At 44.5% G+C, this 23,859-nt stretch overlaps 1 protein-coding gene and 1 pseudogene across 1 annotated transcript in view; one reads left to right on the top strand and one right to left on the bottom strand.

Moving 5' to 3' along the window:
• PMM2 (phosphomannomutase 2) overlaps positions 1-23,859 on the bottom strand; it is a 45,982-nt gene that overhangs the window by 20,083 nt on the left and 2,040 nt on the right. The window contains 7 exon segments of the mRNA XM_006190587.3: positions 11,769-11,798; positions 11,800-11,885; positions 13,143-13,218; positions 13,331-13,430; positions 16,471-16,562; positions 17,244-17,320; positions 19,815-19,926. Coding sequence (XP_006190649.2) covers positions 11,769-11,798; positions 11,800-11,885; positions 13,143-13,218; positions 13,331-13,430; positions 16,471-16,562; positions 17,244-17,320; positions 19,815-19,926 — 573 coding nt within the window.
• On the top strand, positions 21,600-22,100 carry LOC102504697 (annotated as a pseudogene).

The raw sequence follows: 23,859 nt of genomic DNA, 5'->3' as shown, positions 1-23,859 counted from the left end.
AAATAAAACAGACATCAAAAAACTAAGAGCTGTTTTTTTTTTTTTTTTTGAAAGAGTAAACAAATCCAACAAACCTCTGGCTAGGCTGACCAAGAAGGAGAGAGAGAGAGGACCCAAATAAAGAAAAAAAAAATGAAAGAGGAGAAATTACAACAATACCAAAGAAATCCAAAAAGCCATAAGAGAATACTATAAACAATTATATGCCTAGAAGAAATGGACAAGTTTCCAGAAACATACTGTCTACCAAAACTGAATCAAGAAATAGGTAATTTGAACAGACTGATTACTAGAAGTGAAACAATCAGTAATAAAAAACTCCCTGCAGACAAAGTCCAGGACCAATGGCTTCACTGGGGAATTCTACAAAACCTATCAAACATACAAAGAACTTATACTGATCCTCCTCAAACTCTTCCAGAAGACTGATGACCAAACTCATTCTGTGAAGCCACCACTACCCTGATTCCAAAACCAGACAAAGACACTACCAAAAAAGGAAATTACAGGCCAATATCTTTGAATATAGATGCAAAAATTCTCAATAAGATATTAGGAAACCAAATCCAACAACATATAAAAAAGATCATACACTATGATCAAGTCAGGTTCACTTGAGGGGTCATATGGATGGTTCAACATATGCAAATTGTTCAGTGTGATACAACACATTAAAAGGACAAAAAAACCACATGATCATCTCAACAGATGAAGAAAAAGCATCTGATAAAATTTAACATCCATTCATGATAAAACTCTTACCAAAGTGAGTATAGAGGGTACATACCTCAATATAATAAAAGCTATAAATGAGAAACCCACAGTCAACATGAACACTCAGTGGTGAAAAGCTGAAAGCAAGCCTTCCCAGCAAAATCTGGAACAAGACAAGGATACCCACTCTCACTTCTAATCAACATAGTATTGGAAGACCTAGCCATAGTAATCAGACAAGAAAAAAGTGATCCAAACTGGAAGGGAAGAGGTAAAATTGTCACTATGTGAAGATGACATAACACCACATATAGAAAACTCTAAAAACTCTACAGGAAAACTACTGGAACTGATAAATGAATTCAGCAAGGTAGCAGGTTACAAAAATGCAAGAAATTGGTTGCATTTCTTTACACTAACAATGAAATATCAGAAAAGTGAAAAGAAAATCCCTTTTTAAAATCCTGTTAAAAAAATAAATTACTTATTTTACAGGAATAAACCTGACCAAGCAGATGAAGACTTATACGCTGAGAACTATAAAACATTGATAAAGACTATTAATGACTTAAACAAATGGAAAGATATCCTATGCTCTTGCATTGGAAGAATTTATATTGTTAGAATGGCCACACTACTCAAAACAATTTACAGATTTAATGCAATACCTATCAAATTACCCAGGACATCTTTCACAGAAATAGAACAAATAATAATCCTAAAATTTACAAAGAATCACAAAAGACCCAGAATTGTCAAAGCAATATTGAAGAAACGAATGAAGCTGGAAACAACGCTCCCAGACTTTAGACAATACTACAAAGCTATAGTAATCAAAACAGCATGGTTTTGACACAAAAAGAGATATATGGATAATGGAACAGAATTGAGTGTTATAATACATACCTTCAGTCAATTAATCTTCTACAAAGGAGGCAAGAATATATAAGGAAGAAAGTGGTGTTGGGAAAGGTAGACAGCCACATGTAAACAAAGCTCTCACATCATACAGAAAAATAAACTCAAAATGACTTAAGGACTTATAAATTTAAGACAGGACACAATAAATCTCCTAGCAGAGAAAATAGGTCAGTCTACCAAAGCAACAAAAATAAAAGCAACAAGAAACAAATAGGACCTAAGTAAACTTACAAGCTTTTGCACAGCAAAGGAAGGTATAAAAAAACTAAAAGACCATCTACAAAATGGGAGAAAATACTTGCAAATGATGTAACTGACAAAGGCTTAATTTCCAGAATATACATACAGCTCACATAACTGAATAACAAAAAAGTAAACAACCCAACAACAAGTTCATACTGTGTAGCACAGGGAACCATATTCAATATCTTGTAGTAACTTATGGTGGAAAAGAGTATGAAAATGAATATATGTATGTTCCTATATGACCAAAATATTGTGCTGTACACCAGAAATTAACACACTGTAAACTGACTATACTTAAATAAAAATATATTTAAAAAATAAAATTGCATCCCCCAAAATAAAATACTTAGGAATAAATCTGATCAAGGAAGTGAAAGACTTATATGTGGACAACTACAAAACGCTGACTAAAGCAATTAAAGATGACTTAAAGAAATGGAAAGATAGCCCATGTTCTTGGATTAGAAGAATTAATATTGTTAAAATGGCCATACTACCCAAAGCAATCTACAGATTTAATGCAGTCCTTATTAAATTACCCAGAACACCTTCCACAGAATTAGAACAAACAATCCTAAAATTTTATATGGAATCAAAAAAGACCCAGAATTGCCAAAGCATTACTGAAGAAAAAGAAGGAAGCTGGAGGAATAACCGTCCCAGACTTCAGACAATACTACAGAGCTACAGTAATTAAAACAGCATGGTGTTGGTACCAAATCAGACATATGGATCAGTGGAACAGAACAGAGAGCCCAGAAATAAACCCACAAACTTTTGGTTATTCTTTGACAAAGGAGGCAAGAACATACAATGGAGTAAAGACAGTCTCTTCAGCAAATGGTGTGGGAAAACTGGACAGCAGCATGTAAATCAATGAAGTTAGAATATTCCCTCACACCATACACAAAAATAAACTCAAAATGGCTTAAAGACTTAAACATAAGACAAGACACTATAAACCTCTTAGAAGAAAGTATAGGCAAAACATTATCTGACATAAATCTCAGCAATGTTCTCCTAGGGCAGTCTACCCAAGCAACAGAATAAAAGCAGAAATAAACAAATGGGACCTAATCAAACTTACAAGCTTTTGCACAGCAAAGGAAACCATAAGCAAAAGAAAAAGACAACCTACAGCATGGGAGAAAATATTTGCAAAATATGAGACTGACAAGAGCTTAATCTCCAGAATATATAAACAGCTCATACAACTTAATAAGAAAAAAACAAATAATCCAGTCCAAAAATGGGCAGAAGACCTAAACAAGCAATTCTCCAATGAAGACATAATACGAATGGCCAATAAGCACACAAAAAAAAGCTCAATATCGCTAATTATGAGAGAAATGCAAATCAAGACTACAATGAGGTATCACCACACACCAGTCAGAATGGCCAGCATTCAAAAGTCCACAGACAATAAATGCTGGAAAGGGTGTAGAGAAAAGGGAACCCTCCTACACTGTTGGTGGGAATATGTTTGGTGTAGCCATTATGGAAAACAGTATGGAGATTCCTCAAAAAACTAAAAATAAACTTACTGGTAAATATGATCCAGCAATCCACTCCTGGGCATATATCCAGAGGGAACCTTAATTCAAAAAGACACATGCACCCCAGTGTTCATAGCAGCACTATTTACAATAGCCAAGACATGGAAACAACCTAAATGTCCATCGACAGATGACTGGATAAAGAAGTTGTGGTATATTTATACAATGGAATACTACTCAGCCATAAAAAATAATAAAACAATGCCATTTGCAGCAACATGGATGAACCTGCAGAATGTTATTCTAAGTGAAGTAAGCCAGAAAGAGAAATAAAAATACCATATGACATCAGTTATGTGAGGAATCTTTAAAAAAAAAAAAAACCCAAATGAACTTACTTACGAAACAGAAACAGACTCAGACATAGAAAACAAACTGGTTACAGGGGAGCGGGGGAAGGGGATGGGAAGGGATAAATTGGGAGTTTGAGATTTGCAGATACTAACTAATATGTATAAAATAGATAAATAACAATTTTGTACTGTATAGCATAGGGAACCATATTCAATATCTTATAGTAACATCGTAAAGCATATGAAAACGAATATATGTATGTTCCTATATGACTGAAGTATTCTGCTGCACACCAGAAATTGATACAACATTGTAAGCTAACTATACTTCAATAAAAATACATTTTAAAAAAAATGAGCAGAAGACCTAAACATTTTTTCAGTGAAGACATACAGACGGTCAACAGGCACATGAAAAAATGCTCAATATCGCTAATTATCAGAGAAATGCACATGAAAACTACAATGAGGTATCACCTCACACCAGTCAGAATGGCCATCATTCAAAAGTCCACAAACAATAAATGCTGGAAAAGGTGTAGAGAAAAGGGAACCGTCCTACACTGTTGGTAGGAATGTAGTTTGGTGTAGCCGTTATGGAAAACAGTATGGAGATTCCTTAAAAAATTAAAAATAGACTTACCATATGATCCAGCAATCACTCCTGGCCATATATCCAGAGGAAACTCTTAATTTGAAAAGACACACGCACCCCAGTGTTCATAGCAGTACTGTTTACAATAGCCAGGACACAGAAGCAACCTAAATGTCCACTGACAGATGACTGGATAAAGAAGTTGTGGTATAAATATAGTGGAATACAACTCACCCATAAAAAATAATAAAATAATGGCATTTGCAGCAACATGGATGGACCAGGAATATGTCATTCTAAGTAAGCCAGAAAGAGAAAAAAAAAAAAAACGGTATGATATCACTTTTATGTGGAATCTAAAAAAAATGGCACAAATGAACTTATTTGCAAAACAGACTCACAGACATAGAAAACAAACTTATGGTTATTGGAGGGGGAAGCGACAAATTAGGATTTTGGATTAGCTGATAAAAACTACAACATATAAAATAGGTAAACAAGTTCCTACTGTATAGCACAGGGAACTATACTTAATGTCTTGTAATAACCTATAATTAAAATGAATATACATAATACATGTATAACTGAATCACTATGCTGTACACCAGAAACTAACACAATATTGTAAATCAACTATACGGAGTCAATTAAAAAGAAACAGGGAAGGTGGTGGAATTGTAACTGGCAGGACCCTGTGGGGCCTTTCTGGGACAGAGCCCTCCCCCACGTCCTCTGCTGCAGCTCCTCTCTGACCTACCCAGATGACAGTATCTCGTGCCCATGTCCTGAGTTTTTCAGATGCTAAAACCACCACCAAAGGGGAGAAATTAACTACTCGATGATTATGAGCACGGAGCTCCCCCAGCTCTTCTGCCGCCCAAGGACTGACTACCAACCAATCCGAGAACTGTGCACAGCTGATCTCAGACCCTGGGATGCCCCATCTCACCTTGCTTTTGAAAAGGCTTGGCTGAAACCCTTCAGGGAGTCTGGGGTTTTGGGGGCATGAGCCATCCATTTTCAATAAACCTTTCTTTGCTCCAAATTCTGAAGTTTTGGTATTTTTGGCCTCACCGTGTGTCTGGCACATGAACTTGCAGAGTGCCAACTACCTGCCAGGCATGTTAGAAGATGGAGATATGGTGGCAAACTAACACTGTCTACTTAAGGGCTGCCTCCCAAGCTTACATTTGGGGTTGGGGGAGGAGACTGACATAAACAGCTCTGCGATGCTTTGTCTGCAAAAGGGGACCAGAGTGACGGGAGACGCCTTTGAGCAGAGACCTGAAGGAGGAGAGGGGACCCACCCCATGACTGCCCATCTAGGAAGGCTGCCTGGTCAAGAACTTGGGGGGTGGGGTGCTCGCTGAAGGGCCTTCGGGGGCCGGGGTCCAGGCTGCGAGGCCTTGTAGATGGTGGTGAGGACTTGGGATTTTATGTGAAGCTGCCTGAAAGCCACGAGCCAGGCTTCACAGGGTCAGGTTCACTTTACTAGAGGATCTTTCTGGAGAATGGATGGGGGATGAGGATGCCAAAGTGGAAACGACAGCCAGGATGCAAGGCCTACAGAAGCAACCACCTCTGGAGTGACAAGGGTCGCAGCTGTCGCACCTGCTCCACCCAGGGGAGGACGTCAGGTGTGTGGACAGATGTGTGCCTGAAAGATGCCTCACCTGTCAGGGGTGTCCGTCCCACTGTCCTGCTGGCAGGGTGGGTAGGGGAGCTGTGTGTGGAACTGAGGCTGAGCTCTGCTGCTGTGTAAGTCACCAACTTGGGACAAAGCCAGGTCCGGAGACTCGCGTCACCCTGGAAGGTGAAACCTCCCGCACCCAGCCAGGGCCTGCTCTCAGAGGGCAGCAGAGCCGCACCGCAGTGCCATCGACCTGGGACCTCCCTTTCCGTCCCACAGGGGACCTGGCTCAGAGTGTGGCGGGCCCCTTCCTGGGGCTGCACAGAGCTTGCAAACCTGAGTCCGGGTGAGGTCAGGAGAAGCAGAACCAAAACACCGCGTTAGTGAGGGTGCTACCCTCCAGAACGAGAAGGCTGCAGAGAACCAGAAATTTCAAAATTGGATTTGCATAGGCGCCAAAGGTTACGGATTCTGGCCAGGCAAACTTAGCCTCCCCCAAGCTCCACAACAAAGCCCTTGTTTCCAGGGAGGAGACAGGGCAGGAAGGGCCTGAGAATGAATAAATGATCATGTTTCTGATAGGGTGGACCTGGCAGGCCCAAAGGAGAGGCCACAGCTCAGCGCAGATCGCCTATTAATATTTAATCCCTACCAGGCCGAGGTCTGAAGATGAAACAGGAGGCAGTGTTTGCTGTGTTCAGACACTGGGAGCTGCAGAGAACCCTCAGCCGCCCCGTTCTGGCGTGTGTGAGCCGCCCTGTTCTGGCGCACGTGACCCTTGAGACAAAGAGGGAACGTGCATCAGAGGGGTCCCCCTGCCCCCCGCCTGCTCGACAGGGGGTCTCTGCTGCATGAACACTCGCCCTCGGCACAGACTCTGTAGCTTGCAGTCCAGAACCATGCTACACATGGACTGTTTATCTTGGGTGGTTTAATAAGCACTTGGCAAATTTGTACGTATTATGGGTACAGAGGCCACAAGACAAGGGCTCGATCCCCAAAGAGCCCAGAGCAGGGCTTCTCCCCGGTTTGCAGGAGACAGTCACTGCAGGGGATTTATACATACGTCAATGAAGCTGAGGAAGAATAAGACACCAGAGACCCAGGATGAGCTCCTGGGTGACAAGGGCCAAGTGCCTAGGGGTCTCCTGGACGTGGTTTGTGTATGTGTTAGAATTAGCTGGGGATGAAAACAATCGCAAGCAACTTTAATATGTGAAAATGCATGCCCTTAAATAACTGTACTGATCTTTTCCTAGAAAGAAGTAAATAGCTGTGGTTAAAAAAAAAAAAAAAAAGGCCTGCCCTTGGGTACATGAGGTTTTGCAAGCGATCAGGTGATCCCAATGCACTTCCAGGGCTGAGAATCAGCAGCTTAGAACCCAGCGGTGACCAGGCCTGGGGTGTGGCGGAAAGCAAGCTGGCTGTCAAGCTAACATTCCTGGGGAGACCATCTGTCGATGTCTCCAGCACAAACCCTGCATCCACGACACAGAATGAGAGCTGCGGAGGGGCCCTGGCACAGAGTATGGCCAGGAGACGCTGATTCTGTGGACATCAGTGACTGAACAGGAGAGCCGTGGCAGGGGACCCTCACCTCAGGGCCTGTCTAGTCAGCCACTGTCCTATTCTCTGGACCAACAAGGCCATGAGTTCTGGTGTTCAGAAGGAAGGCGGTCCATTGGGGACCCTAGAGAACACTCAAAGCCTGTGGTTTCCCCGCACAGTGTCCTGCTTCCCATCCTCCCACAGCAGGGACCGGGGGTCTCCTCAGCTAGGCTAAGAACCTTGAATCTGGTCCAGCCTCCCCTAGGAGGCTCAGACCTCAGGGAGCAGCGATTCATCCCAGGTCCCTCCAGGAACAAGGGACTCCCCGCACCACGCTAATTTCAGCCTTCCACCACCCAGGCAAGACCCGGGCCTCAGATTAAGCCACAAAACAAATGAGCAATAAGACAGGCCACATTCTGCACTTGTGTGAGCCCCCAGGAGTCTGAAGAGCCCTGGGGATGCCAGGCGAGGTGAGGGAGTCCAGACCGTAGCCAAAGGCCAGCTCCCAACTGCAGCCTGGCCAGGAACTCCGGGTTTGCTGGGCAACACTCGCAAAGGCAACCCATCGCCCACCCCGCAGGCCTCCAATCTCCTACAGCAATCTCAGTACTAAGTAAGTCCTTATCAAAACATCCTTAAAAGCAGCAGACTGCAGTCTAGGGGCAGTGTTGGCTGGGTGCAGTGGGGAGGATTTGGGTCTCCTTGGCTTCCAAGAGCCCGAGGCCTCTTTCCACCACACTGAAGCTAAAGAGCAGTCTCAGAACTTTGGACGTGAGGTGGGAGAATCACAAAGGGAGGGGCTCCCAGATCCCACCCAGCCGCTGACCGTCCGTGAGGCCCCCGCCTTCCCACGGCCACTGCTCCCCATCTCTCCAGGCTGTGGTCAGGACGGGGCAGGGGAGACAGCAAGCAAGCATCTAGCCCAGGGCCCGACACCGAGAAAGTACTTGAAAATTTTGATTTCCTTCCTGTTTTCAATTCAGTATTTTAAAATTTTACTTTTCAATAGATAGCACATTCATGCAGTTCAAAAATTTTAAGAAAGGATCCTGTCACAGTGGTCTCTCACAGCCTTGTCCCCACCCCCACAGTAACTCTATAATCTGTTTTTTAGGGGGTATCCCTTCAGACTCCCTGTATGCATTTATAAGCAAATATGAAGAGAGATTTCTCCGATTTTAGACAAAAATTTAGTCTGTTATGGGGAGGGCACAGCTCAGTGGTAGAGCGCATGCTCAGCATGCATGAGGTCCTGGGTTCAATCCCCAATACCTCCATTAAAAAAGAAAAAATCTAGACCGTTCCTTACACTGCCCCACACTAGCTCTGTTTTCACAGCCACCTGGCATTCGGCCATGTGGCTGGACCACTGGCTATTTACTCCACGTCCTCCAGTGCAGGGCAGGGCAGGGCGGTCTCGGGTCCTGCCCCTCTCCGTAGCCCTTTCACAGCCACAGGAGTGAGCCGTGCGGTCAGAGTCCATCCAGTGGGTGATGCTCAGGAAGTGTTCAAATGTTTTCACATCGCAAAGATCTTAAAGCCAAGATGTCCTTTTACGAAAAGCGTTCAACGAGCAGGAGCGCTCTTGCCTGGGGATTCAGAAAGGCCGGGGCGTGACCTGTCAGGCACAGCCCCCTAGGCAGCCAGGCAGAGCAGCCTGGGTGTGTCTCCCGAGCCTGGGCCATCTCCTTCCCTGTGGCAAAGGTCCCCCGGGCCAGGCCCAGGGCCTCTAAGCTGGACTCGGAGCTCGGTTTCAATGGACACTGATGTGGCTGCTGGGAAGGATGATTTAGAAAAGCAAGGGCCAGCCTCTTCTTACTCTGCTTTCTGGAGGTGCTCAGAGTAGGGCGGGGTTGGGAGATGACACGGGGACTCAGTGTAACATCAGAGCCCATCAGATGGAGGCTGAGCTGCCGGGAGAGGGGAGGCTGTCAGGCAGGCTTCTAAGCCTGCTGAGCTTGGCAGGAAAATGGCTTTTTACTGACAGCTTTTAGCTTCAGGTGCTGTTTCCCTGGAAGCCAGCAAAAACATTTGCCATGGTACAAAGAAAAGAAACAGCTTTCAAAAAAAAAAAAAAAGAAAAAAGAAAACAGTTTTCAAAATGTCTATCACTGAATATGAAAATGAATTTGAAGCCAGTATTTGGACTGCTCTGTGCCTAAAGTTGTTCAAAGATTTAGATGGCTGGACTGCTAACTCTCATTTCTAGGGAACCACTGACAAAAAAGACCAGAGAGGAGGGCAAAGGGTGACGCAAGGGTATTAGCACAGGGTTAGTTACAACAGTAAAACCCACAACCCGAACGGGCCTCTACTAGGGAAATGGGTAAATAAACTGTACCTAATGGCAGAATGTTATAAGGCCACTGAAATCTTGTTTTCAAAGAATATTCACTAACGTGGGGGAAATGGAGTACGTTAAAGAGAACAAAAGCAGAAAATAAAACCACGCACCGGCCAGGCCCCACGTTTGGGATCACATACATGCGAACAGGCTGGGAGGCCTGTCAGCTGTGATTTATAAGTAACTTTTACTTTCTTCATATTTTTTCTAATTTTCTACAATGAATGCATATTAATTAAAAATGGGGGGGGGCCTCCATTCAATAGCATCTGTTTTTAAAAGTAGGTAACAACAGATGTGTGGTAATGCAGGGGTTAAACAGAAAACTCTCTCCCAAATGAAGAACTCTCCAGAGAAGTCTTTCTGATTATCTCAAGAACTGCATTCTGTTCTGCAAAGTCCCAACCGCGGCTTCAGATGGCTATCAACATACAGCAAGAGTGTCATCACCACAGAAGAGTCTGTCTCCGGCCGTGTGAAGAGCCGTCCTCAGACCGCAGGGATCGGCGCCACGCTGGGAGGACTGGAGAAGCTCCCGGCTGGGCCTCAGACCGGGGCTGTAATTTCATTAGCTTACTTTTCCTACACACATCATGTCAGATAGTGCCTTTTTTCCCCCCAAAGCCTGAATTCAAAGCTTTTCTGCATCAAAGTGTTTCAACAAAAGGATGGTGGTTATAAACCACTTCTCTCTGTCGTTAAGAGACAGCCTGACAGATATAGCTCCCAAGAAGCACCGCATTCCTTTGGGAACTAGTCCGAACCTTTCCCACCCAGCTCGAGAGACTGCTTGTGGACGGGAAAGTGTGCTCATTTAAAGAGTGGGTAGCTTGCTCTGGGGCCACCAGCTGTGTCATTTAGCTGCGTGACCTTGGGCAAGTGACCCTTCCTGAGCCCCAGTTTTATAATTTTGAACAGAAGACATGAGACTATACCACCCAGGAGTCCCTTTCATGCTGGAAGACTAGCACGTGAAGATCTTAACTGAAAAAGGCAAGGCTGTGCGGGACAGACCTTGGCAAAACAGCAAGTATTTTGGAGCGGACCAGGGATGGGAGGGATTAAAAACTCGCTACATGTAGGCTTTCTGATGCACCTGCTGGCGAGTACGGCCACAAAGCCGGAGACAGGATGCCTGATGGCAAGGTAGTCCCCACCACTGTGGGGAACAGAGGGCGAGAGGAACGTAAGGAGGGGGCCCCAGGCTGGGCACGGGGCTGAGCCTCCTCGGGGCCTCAATGGTGGCAAGGCCTCTCCGCCGGGCCCCCTCGGGGACCCACCAGTCCTAAGGAGAGCCCCGCTCTGCTGCCTCGGTAGCTCTGGGGAAACCCCTCCTACGTGTTCCTCCTGCTGGCGCGGGCCTCTTAACAGCCAGCTCTGCTCTCAGTCCCCAGTTTAGATTCGGCCCCAGACTTGGGATTTCCAACAGCCCCCAGGGACTGTTGCCTGTACCCCATGTGTGATGTCCAGGACTGATTGCCCGCCTCTCCTCTCTCTCCTGAATTTCAGACTCATGAGATTTCTGGTCCTCCTACCATTTAGAACTCCTAGTGTCCAACCTAAATGAATGCCCCCAGGAAAAAGAATACAGTGGAAAAATAAAAGACGGTAAGGGCTTTGAGACACAAAGAGGCTCTGACGACAGCACTGAGTCATATTCTGGAAGGCACTCGAGGTGGGAGACACTTCATTCAAAGCCAAACTGAAAGGCTCGATCCTTGCCTTCACTGCGAGGTCAGGTGTCTGAGCACCGATGAGAGGGGCTCCGTCACCCCATCTCGTAGGACAGAAGCCAGTGCTCGGTTGGAGCTGGGCTGCCTGGTAAAGCGTGGGTGCCGGGGAAAGAGCCCTGTTTGTCGGTTTCCCTGCTGCAAACCCAAACTGAACAATGAAACTGCACGAACACTTCCGTACTTACAGGCATGGTTTTGTCTCCAAAGAAATAAATAGGTCTTATAGCCATCGTTTTCCACGTGTCTCAGGCAGTACCGCTTGTCCCATCCGTCAGGGAAGACATCAAAGCTGATCTGGCCTCCTGCCGAGTGGGGAGGGAGACACACAAGGTCAAAGTGAAAAGGAGGCTGATGACACGTCACTGAAAACAACGTGCCGTTCACTCGTGTCATTAACCGGAGTGTCAATGTTATCTTTACTACCCTAGTTTGCTAATTATAATGCTTTCGGGGTAGGTTCTAGAAATTAATTCTTGCATTATGTTTGTTTCCAACATTATTTCACCTAAAATCTAAATAAGAGACTCAGAGTGGGACCCGTATTTGCATCTGAGAGCGCTGCTGTCTACATGAAGCACTGAGCAAACATCGTGAAAGAGCGGCCATCGGCTTCACTCAGCCTCGCTCACCTTGAGCTGTACCGCACTCTCGGTGGAAAGGCCTGGAAGCGGGCTGCATCCCCGCTCACTGCACAGGAAAATGAAAATCCCACAGAAGGGGATTTACAGGCCGCTTCCTTGGGCAATAAAAACCCCTTCAAAGTTTTGTCAGGAAGATGTTCATCTCCCAGTTCAAGGACACTTAATAAGCCACCCACTCAACTTTTATACAGAATCCCTCTGCATTCTGTTTTCGGGCACGCACATGCTATTGGTAAACGAGGGGGCTTTCAGAACTGGTTCGTCAGCACCCACAGCAGAAATCGGTCTACTTAAAGCATCTGACAGGCACCTTCCACCAAAGAGCAAGGCAAAGACGTCAGCCCTGCGGGAACAGCTCTGCAGTCACCAGGAACGTCTGAGCCGGCCTGTCGTGAACAGAAGCTTTGTGAACCTGGACGAGCGCCTTTCCTTTTCTGGGTCTCGGTTTCTTGATTTGTGAAACCAACCCAAGCGACTTCTAAGGTTCTGCGCCGTTCACACATTACAGGATTCCAGAGCACGCTCAGGCTACTTGATCTAAGAGGCCCCCACCCCACCTGTCTCCTACAGAGTTACCAACGTTACCGTCTTCTGCACAAACACGTGGGGATGAGTTCCTATTCTTCATTAAGCAAGATGTTCTTATTTTGAACCAGAAGAATCACGGGGAAGAACAATCCTGCTGGGTGAGAATTAAGAACCAAACCCAGCATTTCCTGGAAGGTGGTTCCTAACTGGGCAAGTCTCTACTCTGGCTGATTACGCAGGAGAGTGATCTCCCCCTACAGGTGGGCGCCTCATTGAACCCTCTTGCCCGTCTGCAAACTGGGCACAGTCCAAGTTCAAGAGTGCACCAGCCCACAACAAACTCCTGGCAAACAGCTCCCAAAGTGTGCAACCCGTCTGAGTGCACAATACCTATGGAGAACGTGAGGCCTTTTCCTGCAAACTCCTTCCGCAGATCCTCCACAAATTTCTGCCTTATGTTTTCTTTCTAAGGAAAACAAAAAGATACCAATCATCTCTTGTGTTAGAAAGCACACATTCCTGGCCACAGTGTTGCACACCTTGTCTTCACAAACCCAGGATATTTCAGAAAGACTCACTTGATCAAGTTCGTAGAACTCAATGCGTTCTTCCTGGCTGCAGCTTCGTCCGACAGGGGACACGTTCAACATCCCGTTTCGAAATTCAATGAAAGTACCCCTGGAGAGGAAAAGGGGACAGAGGTCCCGGAGACACATCATTTATCTGAGCTACGTTATAAAGAGGCTGCAAAGTGGGGCAATTCCCAAGGCAGAGACTGCTGAGATAAACGTCTGGCAGAGCCATGCTGAGCCATGTGGCAGCCGTGAGCCCCACGGGGCTACGGAGCCTTGAACTGTGGCTAATCCGACCGGAGATGAGAGTTCAGAGATTTACTATGAAAAAGGAGTATAATCATCATTAATTATGCTTTATATTGGGGGGTGGGTACAGCTCAGTGGTAGAGTGTGTACGAGGTCCTGGGTTCAATCCCCAGCACTTCCATTAAAAAATACACAAATGAATAAATAAACGAACTTGATTACCCACCCCCACAAAAACAAAACAAAAAAATTAAAAATAAATAAATAAGCTAATTATTGCCCCCAATAATGCTTTATATTGAGTGTTTGAAATGATTATATTTTAGATAAATTGGGTTAAACCTATTAAAATTAATTCCACCTGTTCCTTTCTACTTTTTAACATGGCCACAGAAAACTTAAAACACTGCCTGTGTGGCTCACATTGTGTGTCTGTCGGTGGTGCTGCTGCTGAGCAGAGAACGTTATATACAGTTAACAGAGCCAGGAAAGCCATTACCAGCTCTTCAAATTCCCCGAGGAATTTGAAAATTTATCTCCCAGACACCTTTGTTGGTGACCTAGTGAACATGCTGATTTTCACCAAGCAAAGCGACACGCAAAAAGGCTCGAGGGACCTGGTGAGCCTGAGAGAGAACTGAGGAAGCGCAAGTCACCCAGGGGCAGGCTGCTACGAGATGGCTGATGTGACCGCAGAAATGAAAACAGCCTAACACGTTTTAAATTACTTTGAATGAAGATGTTAAAAAACACATTTTCAAAACAAACATTTTCCCACCACGTTTCCAGTTAGGGTCTCAAAGTTGTTTCTTACAAACTCAATTAAGTAGTAAGCTACTTATTTTGACAAACCCAACATAAGCATTTTTTACTCTGAGATGTCTTCCAATTCTAAACGCCGATGCCCGTGAGCTCCTGAAATGTTTTCCCCGAACCGTTTCTGCTCTTTTAACCAAACAGCTCTGATCTCCAGCCACGTGTAAACCCCGAGAAGACACGTGCCAGGTGGGCAGCTGGGGACCAGAGTCCAGGTCCACGCCACCACTTACGAGGTGACCTGGGCACCTCTCTGAGCCTCACAAAGGGCTAATGACACTCACTCTGATCTCTGAAGAGCCTCGTGAAAACAAACATACCTCGTAAACTGGTGGGAAGCAACAATCAGTCATCAGGTAAAGAAAGTGGAACCCCCATCACTGGGTCCTTGTCCTGCTGTGCTCAACTTGCAGAAAAACAGGCAAATGGTCTAACAACGTATGTGCACCTGAGATGCTCTTTCAAACCCCCTGTCCTGGCTGCCCTGGAGTTGGGACAGACCAGCCTGCCCCTGGCACCTTCCATGTGCACACTGGGGTACGGGGCACTGGGGATCATTCTCACAGGTCCTAAATGGTCAGAAAAAGAGCTCAATTGTTTTCCTCCAACTCAAGGACACATCACTCCTCTTATTCCCAAGGCGGGGAGGGAGGCTGACGCACTGCAGAAAAGCTTCTGTTCTAAAAACCAGGATTAAGGAGGTTTATCAAGCATTCACTTCCTCCCCGAAGATCTGGACGCTCTGAAGTATTACTGCCCCTGCCTGACCTGCATGGGGCACAGAGTCAGCACTGACGAGAAACGTGGGCAAATGCTGAGAAGGAGAATCTCAGCGCTGCCTCCTGAATTCACCAGGGGCAGCTCATGCTAACTGGGAATTCCAGCTCTGCCCGCTGATCCCCCTCGATAGATGATGTCCTCTTCGGGGACAGGAGTATACTTACCCTTTTTTCAATCTCGCCTTAATACTTAGCCCAAAGCAAAGACTGAACTGACCTGGGATATGTTACATGTTCACTTTTACATGGAGAACTTCTAACACACACAAAAGTAAACAGCATAGGATAACAAACACATGCATCTCCCAGCTGCAACAAAGATCGACTCTGGTAGCCTGTCTCAACTGTGCCCTGTCCTGGGACAGATTAGAGAGGGGCAAGCCCCCTGGCCTCTGAGAGGAGGCGCTGAGCAGGGGGCACCTGTTTCAGGAATTCTGGAAACAGGTCTTGGGCAGCCTCAAAACTGCAGCACGTCTTGAAATCCAATCGCCACTGAAAATGTTCCTTCTTCTAATCATTAAGTGCATTAAGTTACGTATAAGTGCAGAAAACTGAGAAGATAATGAAAAGCATTTCAAAGAAACCTCCTGTAACCTCACTGCCAAGAAATAGCCACTGTTAGCATCTGGTCCATTTCCTGCCAATCTTCTAACTGTAGGCGTGTGCGCATATGACTGTGTGTTGTTACTTCTTAAAAATGGGAATTGAGATGATAATAGTACTCCGAGCCAGAGGTAGGTCCCCAAACCAAATGTCTACAGAGGCCAGGAAAATGAGACAAGAGGCCCGTGAAAGAGCAAGGGCGGGAATGCTGGGGCGCTGGGCGGGGGCAGTGCTGCCTGGCCCGCTGCTGCCACACAGGAGGTGGGGCATCGAGCTGCCAGGTCTTCAGATGCAACAGAAGCCGGAAATCCAGACATTTTAAAATATGAAATCAGATTTTTAAATGACAGCGCCTGATTCAGATTGTATTTAATGCTGGGGGCCAACCCAACTGGGCTCTGCGTGGGATTTGGCCTGGGGGCCTCCAGGCTGAGACCTCCCAACCTGGGGCTGAGTTTGCTTTTTGCACACTGTTGTTTCGCTGGCATGCCCCCTAACTAAGAGCCTCAGGACGTAAATCGTTTTCAATTTCCGTCCTGTGGACGTGCCACCATTTCCATAATCATTCGTCTACAGCTGGCTTGACGGTTTCCAGTGATCCCTTACTAAGCACTGGGCTTTGGACTTCCAGTAGCCCCAGCCCACCAAGTGACCGCCCTCCACATTCCAGCGCAGCCTCTTTGCTGAAAGCACACCCACCTCTTCCTCGGGAGTTTAATTTTTGCAATGTAGCTCAGACAGTAGTTGATTAAATCTTGGATCAGGGCCTCGCCCAGGTGACCTTGAATATTCTAGAGAGAGAAAATGCCGGAGTTACTTGACATGGCGGAAGGCGCTTTCAAAATGGCTTTGCAGCAAACCCAGGTTCCCGGCCACTATGGGTCGAGGGTCCCCAGGCTGATGCAGTGGTGACGGGGACACGCCCTGCTGCCTTCCCTTCCTCTCCCTTTCCCTCTGGTTGAAAACAGGAGGCAAACCACAAAGGGCTTTAGTCAAAAGCATTTTCTGCTTCATTACTCAAGGTCTTTGAATTCATTAGCTTTCAAGTGCTTCCTGGAAGCCCCAAAGAGCTTATCACTGCTGCTTTTATTCAATTAAGATATCTGCAGACACTGAGAGAAAATACATTTGTTAAACTTGGGCCTTCTCTTATGTCTGAACAGAACGATCTTAATGGTAGTAAGAGCTACACAGGACCTTTCAAAATGCTTGTAGCAAGGCAGCCTAGCCTAGCCTCTGCTACCATCATAGAAATACAAGGTTAAGTGTCCTTAAAAAACAATTATAAAAATTTATATTTTGGAATATGCAGTAGTCACATGGTTCAACACCCAAAATGTAAAAAATACAGGGTGAAGATTCATTACCACTCAGCTTCCAAATACACCTCCCCAGAGGCACTCAACGTCAAAAATCTTTTTAGAAAACATTTTTCTGGTAGTACTTAGTCGTTTGGATACTTGAGAACCTACCTGTTTGCATAAGAGTTTCCCATCTTTATATGCTACCAAGCCATTTTCTGGAAACACATAATCATATTTTTCAACCACTGCAAACAGAAGAAAATTTAGAATGTAATGAAATGAAACCTGTGTTTCTTTTCCTATTTTGTTTTCAACTTTTTTTTTAAATACAGTAGAACCTAGTTGTTTATCTACCTTGTACATAGTAATTTGAAACCTGTGTTTCTATTTCTTTTCTTTCTTTCTTTTTTTTTAATTGAAGTGCAGTCAATTACAATGTGTCAATCTCTGGTGTACAGCACAATGTTCCAGTCATGCATATATACACATATATTCATTTTCATACTTTTTCCATTAAAGGTCATTACAAGATATTGAACATAGTTCCCTGTGCTATACAAAAGAAACTTGTTTAAAAAATTTATTTTTATATATAGTGGCTAACATTTGCAAATCTCAAACTCCCAAATTTATCCCCTCCCATCCCCTCTATTTCTTGATTAACACTTATCACCAATAAAATGGCTAAACTCCAGGAATGACTATGAAAGGCGATCTCATCTTTACAGATTGGCAGAGTGGGGAAAAAAGCTCCCTAAAATTGTTTTAAAAGAAGGCTCTTCAGGGGGGAGGGTTCAGCTCAAGTGGTAGACTGCATGCTTAGCATGCGTAGGTTCAATTCCCAGTACCTCCATTAGAAATAAATAAATAAATAAGCCTGATTACTTCCCCGCCACACACACAAAAAACTAAATAAATAAATCACTCTTCAAAAAAAAAAGTTAAAAAAAAAAAGGCTCTTCGTTACAAACGTAAAAGATGACATCTAGGCTGAAGATTGGAGACTTGGTGGTGGGTCATCTCTTGTCTCTGCCTTCAGCCTGCCTGTTTGTAAGGAAGGATGGGAGCCAATGAGGGCTCCCAAACCTCACTGTGCATCTGCATCACCGGGGCAGTGATGAAAATGCGCAGAATTCCAGGCTCTGCTCCTCAAGGCTTCTGAATCAGAATCTGCTGGGGCCAGGCTAAGAATCAGACTTTTTTTTAAAGTTCTTCGGGCGATTCTTGTATTTATTCAGATTTGGAGACCACCCACATAAATCTTAATGGAGCCTCCAACGTTCAGCACTTGTTAAAACGCAGATTCCCAGGCGCTGTGTGTTAGGTCCCCCCCTCCCCAGTATTTTAACAAGCTCCCCAGCTGATTCTGATCCTGGTGGGTCTTCCATTTTCCCCCAGCTTGTGGGCTTTTGATTCTGGTGTTCTGAGTCATACTGAAAGGTAAGACACTGTCCTACACTGACAAACCTCTCTGAGCCTGTGGTTAAATGCATGACCAGAGGCAGAAAGGGCAATCAGGACCAGGTAACAGGATTTCCGGGGCTTAATGTGCCCCATTATGTTGTTTATAGCATTTCTGCGGAGCACCAATAGGAAAATTAAGTGTAAGTGGAACAGAGAGTTTTACAAGACTACATCTATTACTCTCTCAGTACGTGATCCAGTAAACACACCCTATAACAGATCTGGACCGTAAGATATTACATCTAGAACAGTGGTTCTCACCTGTGGGGGATTTCGCCCCCTAGAGGACATCTGGCAGTGTCTGGAGACATTTTTGGTAGTCACACTGGGTGTGGGGGCACCACTGGCATCAAGTATGCAGAGGTCAGGGAAGCTGCTAAACACCCCGCAGTGCCCAGGACAGCCCCCGACAACAGAGAATTATCAGGCTGGAACATCACCAGTGCCAAAAGAGTGATCAACCCGTCTATCCCTCCACCCGCTATTTCTTATAGGCCAGGCACCCTGGAGGCCCTGGGGCTAGAGGTGAATAATCCACAGTCCCAGTCTTCAAGACGAACGTAACCGAAAGTTTCCAATAACCCAAGGGTGCTACACCAGCAGGGCCATGCATTAGAATCTCTTATCGGCAGTTGCTAAAGTATGATTCCCAGGCCCCGCAGACCTATTAAGTCAGTGAAGGAGCAAATAAAAATCTCCGAGAGGAGGGTACAGCTCAGTGGTAGAGAGCATGCTTAGCATGCAAGAGGTCCTGGGTTCAATCCCCAGTACCATCAATCAATCAATCAACCGAATGCTCCCCAACGTCGGGGGAGAAAAAAGAATCTCCAGCTTCCTGAGGTCTGGGGTTAGAGATTCTGGTTCACTGGGTCGGGGAGGAGCCTGGGCGACCCATGACTAGGGAACTTAGGGAAACACGGCAATTGGGCAGCAGAGGGGAGGCATGGAGACCCAGAGGACACCTCAACACCTGAGCTGGGGCCAGAGGGGCAGCAAGAAGCACTGCAGGCAAAGACACAGATGCCCGTCTCTCGGTGAATCTACCCATGCATCTGAGCAGCAAGCGCTCCACCAGCAACTCCAGAAATGTACCGAGAGGATTTAAAGCAGGAAAAATAAAGGCAGAGAAAATGCTTCCCCGTACAAAGAAGCAGGAAGCCTGCCACGTGGGGATGAGGGCTCGGGGCTGCCTGGGATACTTAATGGCTACAGGTCCCAATATCCTCCTGAGAAGTTAACCTTTCACCAAAATGCAACGAGCAAGGTGTAGTTTACCATCACTTCCCAGCTGCTCCTGTACTTTCTCAAAGTCCGACCCGCCTACTACTCCAATTTTGATCTTCTGCCTCAGTTCTTGTAGAAAGCCATCCATGTCTTTGGTAATTTTCTGCATTTCAAAAAGGAAAATCAAAAAATACAATACAAAGTAGTCAGGAGACTAAAATCCCAAGAGCAATACAACCCTTACCTGCCAACTCGGCTTCTAGGTCCACAGATAAGAACAACTGTTTCGGTTGGGATTTTGGGACATCAACTTTTTATCAGAAAAACCTTGTTAAATTTGACTTATTTTTACCTAGTTTAAAAGACACAAGTAATCTACTAACAGCTGTTATGCACTGCTGGCTCCAGCTATTTTCCTGTGCATTTATATACTTGTCTATAGGCACACATAGAAGACATAACACACATAAACACAGGCACACATTACAAAGTCTTTTAAGTTTTTTTTTTTTTTAATGGAGGTACTGGGGATCGAACCCAGGACGCTGTGCATGCTAAGTATGCGCTCTACCACTGAGCTATACCCCACCTTCCCCCAAAACAGGTCTTTTTGAAGCACAAGTGGACTCACTCTGTGACTTGTGCAGTATCTTGCTTTTCAGCGCTAAGTTGTGGTGTCTTTTCCATAATGTATGTAGATCTAGCACATTGTTTTCAAATACTACACTGTACTCCATTTATGGATTTAAGCTGTTGATTTTAAAACAAAACAACATAAGGGGGAGGGTATAGCTCAGTGGTAGCTCATGCTTAGCACACGCGAGGTCCTGGGTTCAATCCCCAGTATCACCACCAAAGAACTAAATAAATAAACCTAATTACCTCCCCACTGGAAAAAAAATTAAAAACAAAACCCCCAATACAATATAATGAAATTAAAGAGGAAGTTCAGATTTATAATAATTATACAAACAGAAAGCATAAGAGTAAGAGCACCAGATTTTTGAGAGAAAAGCTCCTGTATAGGCACTGGCCTCAGTGGTGCAATTTTATGCCAGTTAAATTCCCAATGGTGTGCTAATTCAAAATAATTTTTTTTTAAATGAATGTTCTTCTTTAAATTGAGGTGTAGTTGGCTTACAATGCTGTGTTAATTTCTTTGGGATGGAAGGGGGCAATTAGGTTTGTTTATTTTAGCGGAGGTACTGTGGACTGTATCCACGACCTCATGCATGCTAAGCATGCGCTCTACTGCCGACCTATACCTCCCCCGCAAGCTATTTTAAACTGAAATGAAAAGACATCCTGGTGTTAAGACAAATCACAATGAATTTTTGATAGTCTTATTTCACTACTTTTAGCAATTTTAACTCTACACTTACATGGAATATCTTCACAAATACAGTTACCAGAAATTAAAAACAAAACACCTGCTTAACTTCAGTACAAAAACATCTTGAGTTCAATCTTCTCTTTTTCTTAAAAAATACTTTTTTAAAGAGCAATACAAATGTATGATTAATAAAATAAAATTGTATAGAAGGGCTTATAAGAGTGCAGTCTATTCTATATCTTTCATGGAATCTTCACCTAGCAGACAAAACCTAGTGGCCTCTGAGTCAATGACAGTGAAAATGGGTCCCACAGTTCCCCCAAGTGCTTTACTGAGAACTGATGTCAGAACGGGAGGAAGTGGGAAAGACATCTGTGATTGCAAAATACTAAAAATGCAAATACGGGGCAGGGCAGGGTATAGCTCAAGTAGTAGAGTGCATGCTTAGGGTGCACAAGATTCTGGGTTCAATCCCCAGCACCTCCTCTAAAAAAATAAGTAAAGCCTTTTTTCACGAAGATGGCACCGAAAGTGAAGAAGGAAGCCCCAGCCCCTCCCAAAGCCAAAGCCAAAGCAAAGGATTTGAAGGCCAAGAAAGCAGTGCTGAAAGGCATCCACAGCCACAAAAAAAAGAAGATCCGGACATCACCCACGTTCCGACGGCCCAAAACACTGCGGCTCAGAAGGCAGCCCAAATATCCTCGGAAGAGTGCCCCTAGGAGAAACAAGCTTGACCACTATGCCATCATCAAGTTCCCCTTGACCACCGAGCCAGCTATGAAGAAGACAGAAGAGAACAACACACTTGTGTTCATTGTGGATGTCAAAGCCAACAAGCACCAGATCAAACAGGCTGTGAAGAAGCTCTATGACACTGACGTAGCTAAAGTCAATACCCTGATAGGCCTGATGGAGAGAAGAAGGCCTATGTACGGCTGGCTCCTGACTATGATGCTTTGGATGTTGCCAACAAAACTGGAATCGTCTAAACTCAGTCCAGCTGGCTAATTCTAAATATAAAAATTTTCACTAAAAAAAGAAGTAAATAAACTTAATTACCCCCCCAAATAAATAAATAAAATTTTAAAAAGTAGGGGAGGGTATAGCTCAAGTGGTAGAGTGCATGCCTTGCGTGCATGAGGTCCTAGGCTCAATCCCCAGTACCTCCCCACAAAATAAATAAACCCAATTACCTCCTTCTTAATTAAAAAAACAACACAATAATAAATAAAAATGCAAATACCAACAGCAAACACAACACTTCCATCTTCAGACAGAAGCCTCAGGGTACAATTTTATCTCATCCTGACCCTTGTGCGCACTGATGAGCTTTATAAATGGTATAGTGGTCAAGCCATCAGACGTGTTCTACAACATGAATGGGCTGCAGAGGCACCTTTTCACTTCCAAGTGGCAGCAAATACTTTTTGACAGGAAATAAGACCCAGCTGCTTGTGACCACAATAAAGCATCTAAACTACCCCTCACTGCAGGAGAGGTATCAGGAGCAACATGACCATGCAGCAAAATTGCTGTGATGTTTCTAAGTGACTCCTGTGCTGATAATTACAAAGAATTCTTTATAAAGCATCCCAGAGAAAATAAAGCACAGAAAAAGAGCCAAAAGCTTATAAGTAAGATGGAAAAATGTTAAAAATTCTGGGAAAAAAATGATAAAGAACTTTTTTGGGATGATTAAGGAAAACTGATGGGAGTAGTAGAGGAAGAGTTAGCAAAATAGGGCCAGAATTGGTCCATTGCTTGTTTCTGTCCAGTGTGACTGGGACACAGCCACATACATTCATTTACACAGTGTCTGTGGCCACAACAACACAGCTGAGTTGTGACAGAGACCACATGACCTGAGAAGCCTCAACCATTTTCTATCTGGTGTTTCACAGAAGGAGTTTGCCGACTCCTGGACTAGGGTATAGAACAGTCTTAGGGAACTGGTGGTAGTTCCCTTAAGTGTGATGACGATGCTGTGGTTCCCACAGATGTCCTAGTTCTCAACAGCTGCCTGCACAAATATTTAGGGGTGAAGTACCGTTATGACTGCAGCATAGGAAGTGGTACAGCAAAGATCAAAAAAGAGAGAGAGAATTGATCTTAATCGTTGTTGAATTTAAGTGGTGGGAATACGGCTGTTCTGGGGACTGTTTTCTCCAGCAATTCTGTATGTTTGATATTTTCCATGATAGAAAGTTGCAAAACACTTCATCTAGGTTTATGCCCTGTTTCTCTTCGCACGGTTTTGTTCTAAGTCTCAACTGCTTTTAGATGCAATGGCATTTCTTAGGAGAGTACTCAGAACAGCAAAGTTCTACTGAAACACTGAAATGTACAAGGCTCTGGACTCCACTCTTGTTAGATTTTACCTGTTTAGGTCATATCCTGTTTCAGCAGCTGCAAGAAAAGATAACCCATTCTATGCTGCCTATCAAGGAATGTTTCCAGTAGACAATAATGCGTATCTTCATTTTACTCTTCAGTTTCTTCTGATTTTAAAGAAACAGAAATGTTTGACTTATAATATCTAAGCTATTTAATATACTAAAATGCACTGGTTGACTCTAATGATTTATATATGTCTGTGTTTGTGTAATGTGTACCTAGAGGGGAAAGAGTATTAATTTGACCTAGAGTTTGTATAGGACATATAAAAATCAAACAGATTCACATGTATGGCTTCAGTCATTAATTAGATACAATCAGCAATTTTGTAGTAACTACACTAATACTTATCTGACAGTTCCTGAACTG

The sequence above is a fragment of the Camelus ferus genome, chromosome 18 (genome assembly GCF_009834535.1).
Source record: "Camelus ferus isolate YT-003-E chromosome 18, BCGSAC_Cfer_1.0, whole genome shotgun sequence".
Lineage (NCBI taxonomy): Eukaryota > Metazoa > Chordata > Mammalia > Artiodactyla > Camelidae > Camelus > Camelus ferus.
This window is presented reverse-complemented; position numbering and strand designations above follow the sequence as displayed.